The sequence below is a fragment of the Thunnus albacares genome, chromosome 12 (genome assembly GCF_914725855.1).
Source record: "Thunnus albacares chromosome 12, fThuAlb1.1, whole genome shotgun sequence".
NCBI classification, from domain to species: Eukaryota; Metazoa; Chordata; class Actinopteri; order Scombriformes; family Scombridae; genus Thunnus; species Thunnus albacares.
This window is the reverse complement of record NC_058117.1, coordinates 24,815,421-24,832,157: the sequence shown is the minus strand read 5'-3', so window position 1 is coordinate 24,832,157 and position 16,737 is coordinate 24,815,421. Positions and strand designations below refer to the sequence as shown.

The 16,737-nt window shown below is 39.5% G+C and overlaps 1 protein-coding gene across 2 annotated transcripts in view; it reads left to right on the top strand.

Annotated features, from left to right (window-relative positions):
- Nucleotides 1-16,737, top strand: part of kirrel1b (kirre like nephrin family adhesion molecule 1b) — a 73,789-nt gene that overhangs the window by 49,514 nt on the left and 7,538 nt on the right. For both annotated transcript variants that reach the window (XM_044367543.1, XM_044367542.1), the window contains exons 3-11: nucleotides 1,834-1,983; nucleotides 3,136-3,293; nucleotides 6,396-6,546; nucleotides 7,181-7,286; nucleotides 8,091-8,239; nucleotides 8,688-8,815; nucleotides 9,285-9,411; nucleotides 11,731-11,831; nucleotides 15,551-15,767. In XM_044367543.1, the coding sequence (XP_044223478.1) occupies nucleotides 1,834-1,983; nucleotides 3,136-3,293; nucleotides 6,396-6,546; nucleotides 7,181-7,286; nucleotides 8,091-8,239; nucleotides 8,688-8,815; nucleotides 9,285-9,411; nucleotides 11,731-11,831; nucleotides 15,551-15,767 (1,287 nt within the window). The remainder of the gene's footprint in view (nucleotides 1-1,833; nucleotides 1,984-3,135; nucleotides 3,294-6,395; nucleotides 6,547-7,180; nucleotides 7,287-8,090; nucleotides 8,240-8,687; nucleotides 8,816-9,284; nucleotides 9,412-11,730; nucleotides 11,832-15,550; nucleotides 15,768-16,737) is intronic.

Sequence of the window (16,737 nt, the reverse complement as noted above, 5' to 3'; positions counted from 1 at the left end):
ATTAACTAAAAGATAATGCTCTCACCACCTGCAGGCATCAGTGGTGGCAGTTTATTGTTCGTTCTCAACCTCCTCCTCTTTCTTCTTCTCCTTCTCCTTCTCCCTGGGGAGCTTTCACCTCTGTGGTTGCTATGCTGCGAGGTGCTGGAGTGGATGATGTAATCTCCACTAATACTTTTGTCCCTCACCCCACCCACCCCAATCCTCCTCCTCTCCGCACCCCGACAGCCCGCCTGCTCGCCTGCCTTTGCCATCTGAATCCATGATGTCATGTTAGGATTGGGCACGGAGGATCAATGAGTGCCCCCTAGTGGGACGTCACGCTCAATTATGTCTTTGTCTGAGAGGCGAGGGTTCAAACAGAGAGAATAAGGGGTGTTGTAATAGGAACGGCGCTGCCTGTAGTTGTGCAGTTTGTGTATCATACAGGAATTGATGTGGCATCATTGTATATGTGTGGCGATGTTTGATCTGTGTTCATGCAAAAACCCTTCAGCTGTTTATCTCTGACTGTGTTACTGTGCAGCTGTGTGTGTTTACGTGCGTACTCCTGCATGGATTACCTTCCCCTGTGTTGTTTGTGTAAAAGACAGACTATCATGATCTGCAGATATCCATCTGCAAACAGGTCTTTAAAACTACTTAAAAATAAATGCTGTGCATTAAGATAAAAAAAAAAAGCTTTGACATTTTCATATAAATGTGCATCCTGTTTGCTAGTCTCTGAGCCTCTGATTGATGCAGTACAATTGTGATTCAGCTTTTTTTCTATTTCTTTATCTTGCAAACAAGTCAGATATGCCGGTACTCTGGTGCATAGGAAAGCATGGGACAGACACACAGTAGCTAACATTAAAGAAAAGAAGAAGTCTTTTTCTTTTTTTTTGTTTGTTATTTGTTTTCCCAACATAAACTGTATGGCACACATCTTGATAACTTACAATTTAAAGGGTTGGTTCACCAAAATTACAAACTAAAGTAAATATATAACCTCATTTACTTCTTGTGGCATCCAGCCATGCAGATAGTTTTGGTTTTATTTTCAGAGGTTTTGAGATTTAAAACGGAGGTGGATGGAATACTGTTTGTTCTGCTCACAGCGCTGAATATTCATCTCTTTCCAGAAAAATGTCCCAGTTACTCTAAATAATCAATAGAACACTTCCAAAGAAATACCCTCCATGAAAACTGTTCACAATATGTTCTGTGGATTATTCATTTTGGTGAAGCAACCATTTAAATTCACAAAATTCCTTTCCAATTTATGTCGTCTGTATTTTTTCCAGTCTGGAGCGGCTTAAAAAATATTGTCAATGAAGCTGTGTCTTCACAACTAAAGCTACACATTTGAGGACATTATTCATAACAAAAAAAATATTGCAATTTTGTGAACCAATTCCAGCTATATAAAGTCATCCTGCACACATTGAATTTATAGTTTTGTCTAGTTCCCTTTTCAGTACATGGAAATGAAAGCCTTCATTCCAAAATCCCCAAATTATTTTTTACAATGCTGCACACGAAGCTTGTCACTCGGCGTTTCTAAAGTAAAGATGATGATATTCTCAGACAGATCTTTTGTGAAGGCAGTGCTATTATGATGACTCACAGCTGTAATAGTAGTCTGTAAAGTGCCAGCAATCTTTTTCAAACATGAGGTCATGTTTTCCAGGTGGTACGCTATTTTTTTCGACCTGCAAATAGACCCTGATATGATGCATGACTTACTGTAGAGCTAAAACAGAAACTCCAACAAATGCATGAATCACACAAGTCTCATACTGTTTACCTCTGCATCTATTTAACCGCAAACCTGGTGTGTGTCTCCCGCAGCCTGGCCCAGGTATCGCGTGCAGCGGGCTCTGGACATTGGCCAGTACAACTTGGAGATCTCTAATGCCGAGCTGTCCGATGACTCTCTGTACGAGTGTCAGGCCACAGAGGCCGCCCTGCGCTCCAGGAGGGCCAAACTCAATGTACTCAGTAAGTGAACTACAGCTGTAGACACAGGGGTCATTTTTACAATATATTTTTTTTTAGATTTTCTTTTCTTTTTTCAGTTCAGTTTGAGAAAACGATCTTCCACAGTGGCCGGAGATGATTTGAGAAACTGAGCTTCACACTCAGAGGCACCTTTATAGTCTGAGATGAACTGTTTGGTTGAAATCTCACGATCAATTAAAACACACAGATGTTAATTTTCAGAACTAATTCAACTGGCTCTACTCTACTGACTATATTTGATGCATCATTCTTGCAGTAATCTTGGAGTTTCCCCATCTGTTTCTATTAGACAAATTAATGTACTGTGCAGTATTCATGGTGTTTGTTCATTTTGGAAATGTACTTTTGCCCTCTATGTTGTAACAAACACACCCGAGAGGATCAGAAGGTACAAGAATGCAACAACCCCAGAAACATTACAGACAGACACATTTGCATGCAGTTTGGAAAGCCAAGCTTGCGTCTAAAAGTTACAAATTCATTCTTCCTCACAGTTTTGGAGGGAGCTGCATGTAGGGGAAGTTAAGGAGAAACACTCTTGAGCAAGGCACTGACCTCCCGTGCTCCTTGCTTATACAAATTTTAGTGATGGACAAAAATGGCTGAAATAAAGAAATATGGGGTGTTTGGAAAGTAAAACCATTTACATATCAACGTTTTAGTTGTCTTTTACATGTACAGGAACTGAAGTAATATATACAGTAACATAGGCTTTATTTCCAGATCGTTAAAATTACACACAACAAAGGTCAAACAGCAATAACCTCATGTGGAAAATGCTGGATAGCAGATTTGGATATCACAACACCATGGTGAAGGCTTCATCCAGACTCCCCACAAAGCAGGATAGTTTTGCTTCAGTACTATGTTTTGTATCACCAAAGTGTCAATTTTTAAGGAACATAGAAAAACAACCCCGTTTTTTAGCATAATGGAAATGTGTTTTTGAGGGAATCCAAATGGTTTGAAAGGGTGTTTTATTGGACTAAGTAGCAGATTTTCTCAAACCCAGAGAGAAGCCTGTCATTGCTAAAGTGTTTTATGCATATATGTTTGTCTGTATGCATGAACTCTCAACACCATAATCAAGGCAACAACATAAATAAATGTTTTTGTGTGTCCGTCCTCCAGTCCCCCCTGAGGACCCGGTGGTCGAGGGAACCCCGGAGCTCCTGCTCATGGCTGGGAATCCGTACAACTTGACCTGTGTGACCCGCGGGGCTAAGCCTGCAGCGCACATCCAGTGGACCAAGGATGGAGTCGCTGTGGAGGGGGCCTACCAATCCACAGTGAGTCACACATACACACACGCACACACATTCAGCTAATAGGAAACACGTGCACAAGGCAAGAGTCACGCAACATAAAACAGACATAAAACCATGAAGAATTTATTTCACTAAATGAGATCTGTATCTCACGTGCCTACTGGAGGCTTAAAAATGGTTTGTAACAGAAATTCTAGTACAATAGGAGTACAATGTGTTCCTCAGTCGAAGCCCAATGATGTTTATTTGTTTATATGCTTTTCGCCATGGGCAGTGTGAGGGGGAATTACTGTATGTACACCTCAGGCCAAGCAGCACTCCAGAAGTCCTGCATTAGAGAAATACAGTGTGCAATGCAGTTAGCATGCTAGACAAACCAAGTCAGTGCACAACCTCATTTCTTGATTGACAAAATAATAACACCTTAGTATAAGGGAGCCATATTTAATTAGTATTTGTGATGGAAATTATGCCTTTTCATGCTTACAAAGTGCAAATCCTGACCTGCTAACAAGTGAAGTGTTTTGTGCATTGAAACCTGATAGGAGACTTTAGGTATTTGTGATCCATTTAATACAGTATGTGTTTCCAAAAGTGGCAACATAGACAGGGAATAATCATTGAAAAGATCACTGCATGACTCCATCACTACTCCATCGCTACAAAACTAAAATTTGTCAGTTTTCCAGCGATTGTCCGCAGTATTTAATGCCCAAAGGAAATGTCCTAACATCTCAGACAAAGCAATCGCTGCTGTGTTAAAAAGGCTCAACAGGGGAAGAGACTCAGCCATTACTAATGACACTAGAATGGGATTCCAACCAGCTACAGCTCAATCATACTATCACATTGGTTTATAAAACTGTAATGTCAAATGCCAAAAAACCCATTTTGACCTGACAAAGATCTGACTTGGATCTAAATGTTGTTTATTTGAATAAATATTGCGGCTTTGGAGTGAATGTGCAGGCGTTACTTTTTTCCTAATAACTGTAATGTCATGCCAAGATGAGTTACATCAGATCGGAATTTGTCAACATAGCATTTTGTCCATGTGTCATCTAATAGACATACTGCACTGTACAGTCACATGATAAATGAAATGTGCAACACTGTCTGCAAGTCAAAAATGGAAGATTTATTTAAAAAAAAAAAAAAAAAAATCTGAGTCATGACAGTTTGGTCTTGCATCCTTCATCAGATGAATAAGACCAAAATCTGAGAGAGTGTCACGCTTTTCCGTTATCTATCTCACATACACACCTCTCCCACATGATGCCATGAGCGCAGTGTGTTGTTTCAGACATGGACACTTTTTATGCCTCTTTTTTTTCCCTGCTGTGTGTTTTATTTGTTGTTTATCTTTGATTTATTCCTTCCTTATTGTTTTTTGTGTATATGCCCTGAGAAGCACTTTGTGACTGGTGTCTGTAAAAGGTGCTATATAAGTAAACTTTATTTACTCACTTACACACTCAGTCAGGCTGCAAATGCAACTGGCTCAAGTTTTATTAGCTGTTTTACCACATTTAAGAGCTTTTGTGCATGAGATCTCAGTAATTATAATATAGTCATGGATTGTTTTCATTTCAGAAGTTTTAAAGCTGAATTTAAGATAATAAGTTGCGTAATTAAATGGCAACTAATAATACTTGGATGGTTCTTTGTAGATTACGGACATGACATTATATGCACTTTTGGTATTTCAGTGTTTCAGTGTTCACCTGCACACAAACCATAAATGTATTCAGATACATAATGTTTTGATCTCAGTCAGGTCTTTGTCAGGTCAGTCTTTACCTGATCCAACTGATCCACTGTGCAGACATTACTTCCCTCTATAGCCTTGCATCTACATGTGATGTACACGCTCTCACACACACGTACATACAGTATATAGGCAGCAACTGTACTCGGTGACACTTGCACACACACACACACACTCATACATTTTGCACTTTTTCACCCACATTCACACTCTCCTCCCGCTCCCATATTCTCTCCTACACATATGAAATTATGCCTGCAAGCACACACACACACACAGACACACATTCACATATGCACACTCATGCTTTCATATGCACACAGAAGCAGCAGCAAACACTGACTCACACACTCAAACACAGATGTTTTTACATCTCTTGCAGCCCGTTCTATGCCCCCCCCCCCCCCCCCCCCCCCCCCCCCCACACACACACACATGCTCATACATATTACATGCTGCTCTTATGTTACTGTGATACTGACCACGCATTTACACCACCGTGAAGGCTGTACATACTTTTTTAATAGATTTTGTAGCTGCATTGCAAAACACCTCACCTTCCCCAATCAAATAACACTGGATATTATGTTCTTATCCTGCAGGATTATTTTCACTACTGAGAAATCAATTATTTTCCAATCAATAAAGTAATCCTTTATTTTGAAAAAAAAATTAAAAAATAAGAACAATGCCTATTACAAGCAGATAAGATACAAATCCTCACATTTGAGAATCTGGAACCATCATGTTTGATAATTTTCTTTAATAAATGACTTAATTTTAATTATCAAAATTGAGTTTCTCTGATCAATCAACTATACATCTCAGCACTTCTATGTTTCTTTGCAGCTTTAGTTTGAGTTTTGGGCTCTTATTAAATGCAAATCCCAATGCTATCATAAAATCAAAATTGCTTCAGTTAATTGAACGAACATTTTGTAGAAAGTTACCTTCCTGCACCAACATTAAACTTTTGAATTATGAAGATAAAGAACAGGAACATGTCTTTCTATAAAATGTCTCATTAAAATTCTCCTTTCGATCTTCAGCTTGCACCATCTCTCCTCATGTTGTTGCTATTTCTATCTTCAGATTTCTTTTTTATGTTATTTCTTTAACTCTCTTGGCTCACTTAGTAACCCTCCTATGTCTTTCTCCCTTCTCATTCCCTTCCTTTCTTTTATTTCTCCTGTGATACTCTTTGTTATCTCCTCTTTTTTTGTCCTTTTCTTCTTCCACCCGTGCTCCTCCTCTTCTTCTTTGATCTTCCTCTGTTGGCTCCCCTTCCCAAAATTCAACCCACCGCTCTACCCACAAACCTCCTCTCCTTTCCTCTCCTCTCCACTGTCTCACAGGAGGTGTTGCCGGACAGGAAGAGGGTGACGACCAGGAGTTACTTGCCGATCACGCCGGTCGACACCGACAGCGGCAGCAACTTCACCTGTGTGGCCAGCAACCCGGCAGTGCCGATGGGCAAACGAGCCACTGTCACCCTAAACGTCCACCGTATGTTGCTTTTTTTTCTCTCTTACAGTGTAAAGGTGTGTAGGTGGGGCTCAGGTGGGGTCGAGCTGTTTTTCTGTTGACACACAGCAAAATCACTCTATAATTTTAATCAGCTGCCCCTACATTTGTCAACTTGGACAGCCTCTATTTTTCACCGTTCTAAACCCCAAATCAAAGTTTGATTTATTGCTGTCATTGATTTGGCACAAATTTTGACACCAGTAATTTTCACGTAAAGTTGATTTTCTTCAACATCTGGAAAACTGGAAACCTTTGTTTTGAAGGGTTTTAAGTTGTGTCCCTGAGGAAATAAATGACTGCTTGCAATGAAACTGTAGTTTGAATTTTCAATCAAGAAGACTGATGTGTTTTTCTGACCCAGTGTAGCTACTAATTACTGGCAGACAAACTGCAGTAACAGTAGATGCTGAACCAGTGATGTTTAAAAGCAGTGGCTGTACAGAAATGGAGCTTCGAAACACCATATTTTATTATGACTTTTATACTTTGTGTGACTTATTTGTGTGGAAATCAATCCTAACGCTGCTTGCTACAGCTAAAACACTCCAGGCATTCATACCATCATTCAGTTTATCTTGAGATGAACATTGAATACGTCTGTTTCCCTTTGCAGATCCTCCTACAGTGACCCTGTCCATCGAGCCTCGCTCTGTCCTGGAGGGCGAGAGAGTCACCTTTACCTGCCAAGCCACTGCTAACCCAGCCATCATGGGCTACAGGTCTGGAGGAAATGTTACCAGAAGTTTGCTTTTTTTATCTAGAAATATATATATTTCAGTATACTTAACTTCAAATAAACAATATCTTATGATACTAACTTTAACTGTATTGTTGCAGCTTTAAGTTCAGCTCAAAGTGTGATGGACTTCTTGATTCTGGTCCTGCAGTGCAACATCAAAAGCCAGATTGCAAATCTGTTAAATGCCAATAGGTTTTCTTTCATCTATTCTAATCTACTTGTAACCATCCTCTGGAGGTGATTGTAATTTCTGCTTGCACAACAGAATTGGTGAAAGTATTGAATATTTGCACAATTAGGCACAGACTTTTATCCTTGGTGACAATACCGAGACACTGAAATGGCTATATGCTGTACTTTAACACCGTACCTTTTAATCTGAGTTTTGAGACTCCACTAGAGGGTCTCGGTACGGGACCTCTGCCAAGTACTTAGTCACTAAGCCTATTAAGTGTATATTAAAATGTCATCTAATGGCAGATGTACACTATGGGTATATGATTTTGAGTTAGATATCTGGCAAGATACAGTACAGATAACAGATGAATGTTTCTTTAACTTGCAATCATTCCCTCAGGTTCTGACATAAAGTTTCTATAAATGTTAGTTTAATAACATTCATTGATAATATACAAAAAACACACATTGGTAAATTGTGGAAATCTAATATTTGGATTATTATCAATAACTCATTATGCTTTTAAGATCTCCTGCTGACAAATGAACATAACAATGATCTGTAACGTTTGATAACTTGTTAAACGGCGGAGTGTTTCTCTGTCAGGTGGGCTAAAGGTGGCGTGCTGCTGGAGGGCGCCAGGGAAAGCGTGTTTGTCACCACGGCAGATCACTCCTTCTTCACCGAGCCCGTGTCCTGTCAGGTGTTCAATGCTGTGGGGAACACCAACGTCAGCATCCTGGTGGACGTCCACTGTGAGTAGAGGGCAAACATACCTGAGTCATCTACAGTATTAATCTATTATCGATTCATTTCAGCTCAGTTATGCTTTACTGGCATGGCTTTTTGATATAAAAAAAAACATGGTGACAAACCAAGTGAAAAACACACAAAAAAGTTGTGAATAAAACATCTAGTCACTGATATAGCAGAAACACTTTAAAAATAAAGCTAGACATAACCAGAAGAATCATAAAAAGAAAAAAAAATTCCAGTAAAAGAAACAGGAATCCTACACCAAAACAGACCTGCTTTATGGGAGACAGCCACAGAAAAAAATTACTAAGGAGAATTTGAATAAACACTTTTATTTTGAAGGGAAACTGTTTTCTTTAACTGATGCCATCACCACTTGGTTATTGCCGAGTCTGTATTTTGTTAAAAACGGTCTCTTATCATGGATTTTAATTCTCTCTCTATCAGTTGGTCCCATCTTGGTAGTGGAGCCCAGGCCAGTTACGGTGGATGCGGACTCTGACGTCACCCTGAACTGCAAGTGGTCTGGAAACCCTCCTCTCACCCTCACCTGGACCAAGAAGGGCTCCAGCATGGTGAGAACAAACCAATCAAAACTTACTCTGACCTTTGAAATTTAAAGGTATTCTCTAATTGTCGTCCTATTTTTGGTAAAATTTGATCATTTATACAGAAAGAAAGTGACCCAGACCCCATTCTTGTATAGACCTCTGGGCAAATCCTTCAGAAAACCCCAACACAAACTTATATTAACGTCTAAGACCCAGACTTCATAAATGTTTGCTTAGTTGTAAAGCAAGCGGTTAGTGGTAAGGCGCCGTCTCCATATCTTAAATCTTTAATTCATGCCTAACAAGTTAAGAAAAGCACCAGTAAAAAACTAATGGAGCCTGCCGAGTAAATCAACATGTTTTATGAATTAAATATAAATCTCCCTCTCCCCCTCTTCTCCCCGTCTGTCTATCTCTGCTCTCAACCTCACAAACCTGCTTTCCTGATCTTTCTGCGTATACTTATCTACTGTACTTGTGTATATGTGTGCAGGTGCTCAGCAACAACAACCAGCTGTACTTGAAGTCAGTGAGCCAAGCTGATGCAGGCCAGTATGTCTGCAAGGCCATCGTACCCCGGATCGGTGTGGGAGAGACCGAGGTTACGCTCACTGTCAATGGTGTGTTACTCTCTACTCGCTCTGCTATTAATAACAGTGCTGATATTAGCAAGAATTAATTAAATTATGAAATGCGTAGGATAGACCCTCCTACGCACAGCAACACTCTGCTTCTGTTTCAAACATGGAAGAAGAGGAATGAAACGAGGGGGACCTCCATGATGATTTTTGATCCCGAATCACTCTGTATATGATTTAATGTACAGTATACGTCTGTATATGTTTCACAGTTGAAGCCACTGAGTGTACAGAGTAGAGTACTGCATGGGCCTCATATTCATGTTGACCTGGCCTGATTCATTCCAGCTCAAGCTCAACCAGAACTCCACAGCTAGTTTTTCAGCATTAAAGGTTGCAGATTGCAACCAACTGAATTTCCCTCCCCCTTCAAGCGTGTAGGAGAATCTAAGGTGGCTGCAAAACTCGCAAAAAATGCGAAAGGTCTTCTCTAGAACCAGTGTTTGGTTTGTCTGTTCTGGGCTACTGTAGAAACATGGCGGTGCAACATAGCGGGGGGTAGAGGACCCGCTCCCTATGTAGATATGAAGGGCTCATTCTAAGCTAACAAAAACACAATGAGTCTTATTTTCATGGGATTATACACTAATTAAAACATACTTATGAATATTATATTCCATTTCTGCCAAGTCTGTTCCACTAGATGCCAATAAATTCTACACACTGAACCTTTAAACCGGCCCAAAGACAATATTTCAATGTCAAAACTCTCTCTCAGAGAGTCCAGCAATTACCTAATAGATCAAAACCGACTCTAAAAAGAACACAGTGACAAGAAGAGAGTTCACAAATTTTCCTCAAATCTTAGCCAGCTGACTAAGTGCCCAGTCAGACTAGAAAGTATGACAGCAAAATTCATTGGCGAGTCTTCACAAAATGTGCTGGAAGCGTGGAGATGTAATGGCTACTTGCACTCTCGTTTGCTACCTGGACAATAAATAACCACAGATAATTCAAGGGAACGTATTTGTACCATCCACTCCTGTCTCCTGTCTCGACTGACTGCAAACCACGCCGTGTCGCTTGTTGAGCTGTTTATTCTACAAAGGAGCTGGGTTATATAACATTGTGTGGTTTCACACAGCTAATAGCTCTCTCCATTTTAAGCTCTCCAGCTGGTTTTATACAGAATTTGACACAAGGGGTTAACAGTGGCACAGGTTTTAATTTATAGTTCAGCATCGGATTTCACTCAGTGAAAGCATCACTAAATGCATGTCATCATATGTGATCAGACTATATCATGCTTTAGTTTAAAAGATACTCACAGTAATTGTGTTTACATTCTTTTCATTAGGTAATATATATATATATATATATATATTTCATTTTGTCTCATTGCTGAATAGAAGGCTGTGCAGCTGCTGTGTTTACATTATGTCATTCACTGATAGAGAGCGAGAATTGCAGGTTGGCAGAGTCGATGGTTTTGCTAGATGTGTGTTACCAACTTCCTTAATGTTGTCTTTACTATTAATTATCTCCACTGGCATCGGAAACTTGTAGAAGAAAAAAAACAATCATCCCAATCTCACCAATCACAGCTCTTGTAGCATCCACATCTCCGTACTTACATTTTTAAGGAGGTGCACGTTAGCTGTGACGTAGCTTATGGTGGCTACTTGTATAGGCTCATCTTCACTGCAAGATGTTCAACTGTCATGATTTCAGCATATGTTTTTAAAGTCAAAAGTGAAAGTCCAAGTGAAAACACCACACGTAATTTAAAAACAAGTTACTAATGTTGGTGTGACCAGACCCTAAATCCACAGAATCTGATCATCATCATTTTCCATGAAACACTAACGCTTCATAACAGGTTTCTTACCAGTTCAACAAATATAATGGCAGCTCCGCATCAGTATCAGTAGAGTTTGTGTACAAGCATTTGACTGAAGAAACACATTCTGAGTAACGATGTTCATCTCATTCACAGTTATCACCATTTTTATTTTGAATGTACTCTGGCTCTGGAACATGAAGATCACGTCCCTGTTCTTAATCCCACCTACAAAGCTCTGATTGGCTTAGTTATTTTACCAACTGGGAATCAGACATTATGAGTATAACACCAGCCCAATTTGCTGAACCAGGCATTCAGCAGGCTATAGTGTCTTCTTATAAGTGGTCTCATGTTTACGGCAATCATAGTAAGGTCTATTCATTAATGTAGTGATGATTTGTTGTTAAGAACAAAGCTATTATTCCCCTTTAAACCTTTTGATTTGTTGTCATAATCCTCTTATGTCTCTTTGTCTTCTTTATCTGTCTTTCTTGTCTTGTCCTGTCTGACTTGGCCAGGCCCCCCCATCATCTCCAGTGATCCGGTCCAGTACGCTGTCAGAGGAGAAAAGGGAGAGATCAGGTGCTACATCGCCAGCACCCCCCCACCCGATAAGATTGTAAGTCCATCCTCGGAAGTTGTAATCTGCTGCAGAGGTGCTCGACCTTTTCAGATCGCATCCGCCTCAAACAGAAACCTGATCAAAAACTCCTCTGAAAAACAAAATGATTTTTTTTTTACTTTGTGTTTCCAGCTAATAATACTAGCAAAGGGAATGGCATTGTTCTCTCCAACTGTGTCATGAGTATGTGAGAACGATCTGTTCCTGCTCCGTGTGGTGGAAGGTGTGACTCATCAAAAACAGCTGCTGTAGTGTTTGGCTGAAATGAATGAGGAGACACGCAGTACTGTACACATGTTCCAGTGAAGTGCTGGAGTGCAGCAGATGACGAGAAATCACGACAATAGAAGAACATTGCTTACTGCTTTTAGCGTTACCACATGTTTATTAGTTTTGTACAACTTTTTAAGGTTGCAAAAGGCTTAGGGTTGCTTGCTACATTGAATAGTTTAATGAAATGTGAAACTGAAAATGAGACCCAATTGTGGAAATAGCAGATCCAGTTAATAACTGTAATCTAATCATCTGATTTGTGACCCAAGGGCTGTATATGATATGAATTCATCACAGCATTACTACCATCCTTTTAGCTACCATGCATTTCAGTTATTGATATGGCTTTTATTTTATCTGACACACTTTGGATAGATGGGTTGGCTGTCATGGATTGGATGATTTTCTGTTATTTTTCATACAGTTATGATGTCAGATGTCTAGTTAAACATGGTTAAAGTTCCAAAACTTGAGGTGAATATATGTAGAAATGCTCCCTGCAAGACAAAAGCCAGCACTTTAGTCTGCTCTGAATGCTTCATTTGAAATGTTAACTCTACTTCCTCCTCGTAATGACAGCATGCTTACAAATGGCTGTCTGTTCTTAGTCTTTGTTGTTAGGGCTGTTGCTAAGGTTTTTCCATGGGTTGCTGACAATGTCCACTCACATATTTGGGATTAAGGTAAACATGTATGGATGACAGAACGAGAAAAATAAGTGAAATCCTGCCACTAAATACTACTGTTTGTTTATGAAGCCTCAGGAACCGCTGGCAGTCTGCTGAGGGGCAGCTTCTGGAGGCCTTATTAATCACAATGACATTTCTGCCCTTCAAAGCCAGTCTAGAGGAGTGGTTCCCAAACTTTTTGATTTGCAGTCCCGTAAAATAAAGCTATGTCTACTTGGAACCAATTCTCAGAGTCTGCACACAGCATGTCAGTGGGTTGCAGCTAGTTCAACCGAAGATGGATTGTTTCTTCTCATGATCTTTAATTGAATAATTGAAATAAATAAAAGCCTAAATTACACTGTAGTTAAAAATACCTGAAATTCACAAGACAAAAAGGCAAAATTACAAAAAAGAAACATTATTCTGTAGCAAAAAATATATTTTTTTTCTGCTTCCCTATCCTGTTACAGTAATCATCTTGTGATCCCTCCAATTTATCATGAACCACTGGTCTGAGCTCTTGTTTGTGAAAGATTTGAATCCTGTAACAATTGGTATTTTTTTCCCCTCTTAAACAATTTCTATCAACTCGCCCATTTAGCCCTCAGCTCCTCCAGCGTCGTAGGTCAAAGGTGTCTCTCTGAGCAGCACTCAGGTGATTTCTAAAGCAACACTGAAGACCAATTGTTATGATTGTCTCATATACAAACAAAAAAAGAACATATAAATACATAAATATTCTACCTATCGTTGCTTTAAGAGTAAATTTATTTACTTGCAGTCACCATGAAAGGATCAGTGTAGCCCTCAAACCCTCTCTATTTTAGTATGAGTCAGACCTATTCGTCTCCAATTCAGGGATCCCTTTTAAAGTGGTAACCATCTTTTCTTTAAAAGAGAAAGCTTTCACACAGATTGCTTTACTAGAAAACTGTAATGGAATATCCTGCTGAATGTGCCATGACTGCAGAATTGTGTGCTGCTCTGTTATTCCCGCCTTTCCAGAAAGCAGCAGAGTACGATACTTGATCAAACCGCAGTTTAATATAAAGTGTCTGCCTGTTATATAAGAAATAAAACAAGTGGTACTGTATGTGATATAAACCTTAGAACCTACTAGAATGTTCACAAAGCATGGGAAGAAGCCAAAAAATTGAACTAAATCCAGTAACGACATTTGAGTTTTCAAGACTAGAATGAGTGAGAAAGAGAGTGTGGGCGTGAAATAGATTGAAATGAGAGAGAGAGAGAGAGAGCGATGGAGGGAGAGTAAAACTCTGTACATTTCAGCGTCAATTATCCAATTGTGCTGTGCCGACATGACAGAAATCTGAGCTTTTAGGAAGCTTCAGCCCCCTGCTGCACTGGCAGAGAGCTCAGAGCGTATAATGTGATACGACATTATAGTCTCGGCTTAATGCAGAGACACAAGGACTTATAAAATATGGAGTATGATGCTGTGTGTGTGTATGTGTGTTCCATGTGTGTGTAAAAGAGATTGAGAACCAGACACTGAAAGACAGACAGAGGGGGTGCAACAAAATTATTAGAAAAATTTTTAAAAAATTATGAGTGATAAAGAAAGAAAGAGAGGGATTGTGAGAGGCAGACTGTGAGAAACAGAAAGATGCGAGATTGTCAAAGAAAATGATTTTTATTATAAGATTTCTCCCTCACCCCCTCTTGATCTCTTGATCACATTCTCCTTTTTTTTTTTTCTTTTCAAAACAGGTTAAAAGGTGCATTAGCCCAACATATGGATCTATGTATATTTGATATCACCATGCTCTATATTTAATAACCTCAAATTTCTACCTCAGCAGATTTTAAGTAGAAAAACCTGCTTGAGTTTTTATCGCTCAAATACACTTGCTACACTGTGTGTGTGTGTGTGTGTGTGTGTGTGTGTGTGTGTCTATTCTGATTTATTTGTAAGTAATTTCTTTCTTTTCTTTTCAAGCCTGAAAAGGTTCCGCACAAATTTTATTTAGACATATACTGCACTGGGAGAACAAGCTAGTTACCAAGGTGTGAGAATATAATTTGTTTTGCTTAAAATATATTTCCTGCCCCAGCTCGCTTTAGTCCCTCTTAACCTTTCTTAACACAAGCCCATCTGTTTGCTGAATGTTTATTTGTGATTGTGTGTGTGTGTTTGCATCTGTATGTGAGTCTATTGTGGTTAATACTATTTAAGATAAGCTAAAGTTAAATTAGCATTATTGATCCCTGAGGGGAAATTGTGTGATTGCTGCAGTAAAGAGTGGAGTTTAGATAAAAATCAAACAAATTAAACTTATTGGAGATTATGTCCTCATCATGCTAATACAGAGCTCCTATCAGCTTGAAGGACTTCCTGCTGTGTTGAGGAACAGATTTATAGATTTACAGATGTTTTAGCGTACAGATGTACCAAGCCTTTGATCTTAATCATAAATTGAACTACACCTGCTTAGCTATTTTAAGTAGCTCTTAAGTAGCAGATCAAATGGATTTAACTTTAGAAAGTAAAAGTGTTTTCTAGTGTTTCTAGCTTGTAACAACTTCTCTGTTTTAAATATGTTATTGCAGGTAAAGTATTCTGTAAATGACCTTGACACACATGTATTGATAATCCCTCTGTATGCTCCTCTCTATCAGTTGGTCAAGTTTGTAAACCAACACGTCACTCGTTGCGATAAGCCTTAACACGTCATCTCCTAAATTCAATACCTGCTGTCCATTGAACTATGGATTAGAGGACTAATAAACCCTCTTAATTGTGATTTTCAGGTTTGGGCATGGAAGGAGAATGTGTGGGAGAAGGAGAAAGGCACCCTGATGGAGAGGTACACCGTGGAGCAAAGTAAACCTCCATCCCAGGGTGGAGCCGTCCTCTCCACGCTCACCATCAATAACGTCATGGAGTCCGACTTCCACTCACCGTACAACTGCACTGCTTGGAACTCCTTCGGACCCGGCACCATGATAATCACCCTGGAGGAAACGGGTACTGCATGAAAAAATTAATATGGCAGTTCACAATAGTCACCATGTCATAGTTTTAGTTATAAAGCTAGTTACACAGTTCATGAGTGCAGTTTATTTCATAGTGTCTTTCATCATCAGTTGTTTCTCCACTGAAAACGACAAATACGTTGATGACAGCAAAGTGTATGTGGCATGTGACATTGATCATAAGTGTTTATAGTTCACAAGGGCTACACTCAAAGGTGGAAAGACATTCATAATGTTGCACGCAGGGCTCAAGGGTTTTGTAAACTAAAGGTATCATGCAGAATTTTTGACCATTAGTTGTGCTGTTGAGCCGTGTTTTGAACGCCGGTCTCCATATTGTTTGTATCTCAAGTTCTATCTATCCAAGCTGCTCTCGTGGGACATACGCCACATTTTTCTGATGCAGTACTGCAGTTGACTAGCTGCAAAAAATTGAGGATGCACAGGTGGACAAACACAGCTGTGATATTGTGGTGTATTTTCATTAAATGTCACTGGTGTGCTTAAAGACAATATTAAGCTATGCAGACTGATTTTATAAGTTTACAAGCAATAAGGGCGAGTGTGATAAAACTATCTTCCATCAACCTGACACAACAATATGAAAGGACCATAATGCATATTGACATTTCGTGGCAGTAACCTGCTTCAGAAGGCAGCAATGTGCCGATAAAAGAGATGAGCAGAAGAAGTCGAGGAAAGTCTTTGCAAATTTTCTATAAGATAGAAACTCATTTTTACTTGTTTGTTTAGCCTTAAAGGCAGCCTGTGGGGTCTTTGACCACTGTTGGCGCTATGAAGCTCATCTAGCACACACACAAGGATGCACATGTACAAGCTCGACCATGTGGATGAAGTAATACACACTCCTGCCAATAATTTCACGTTATTCTATGATTTTACAGTTGGTGGCGGTAACGCACTGATACATGAAACTAGCAAACATGGATGTAACCAATGCA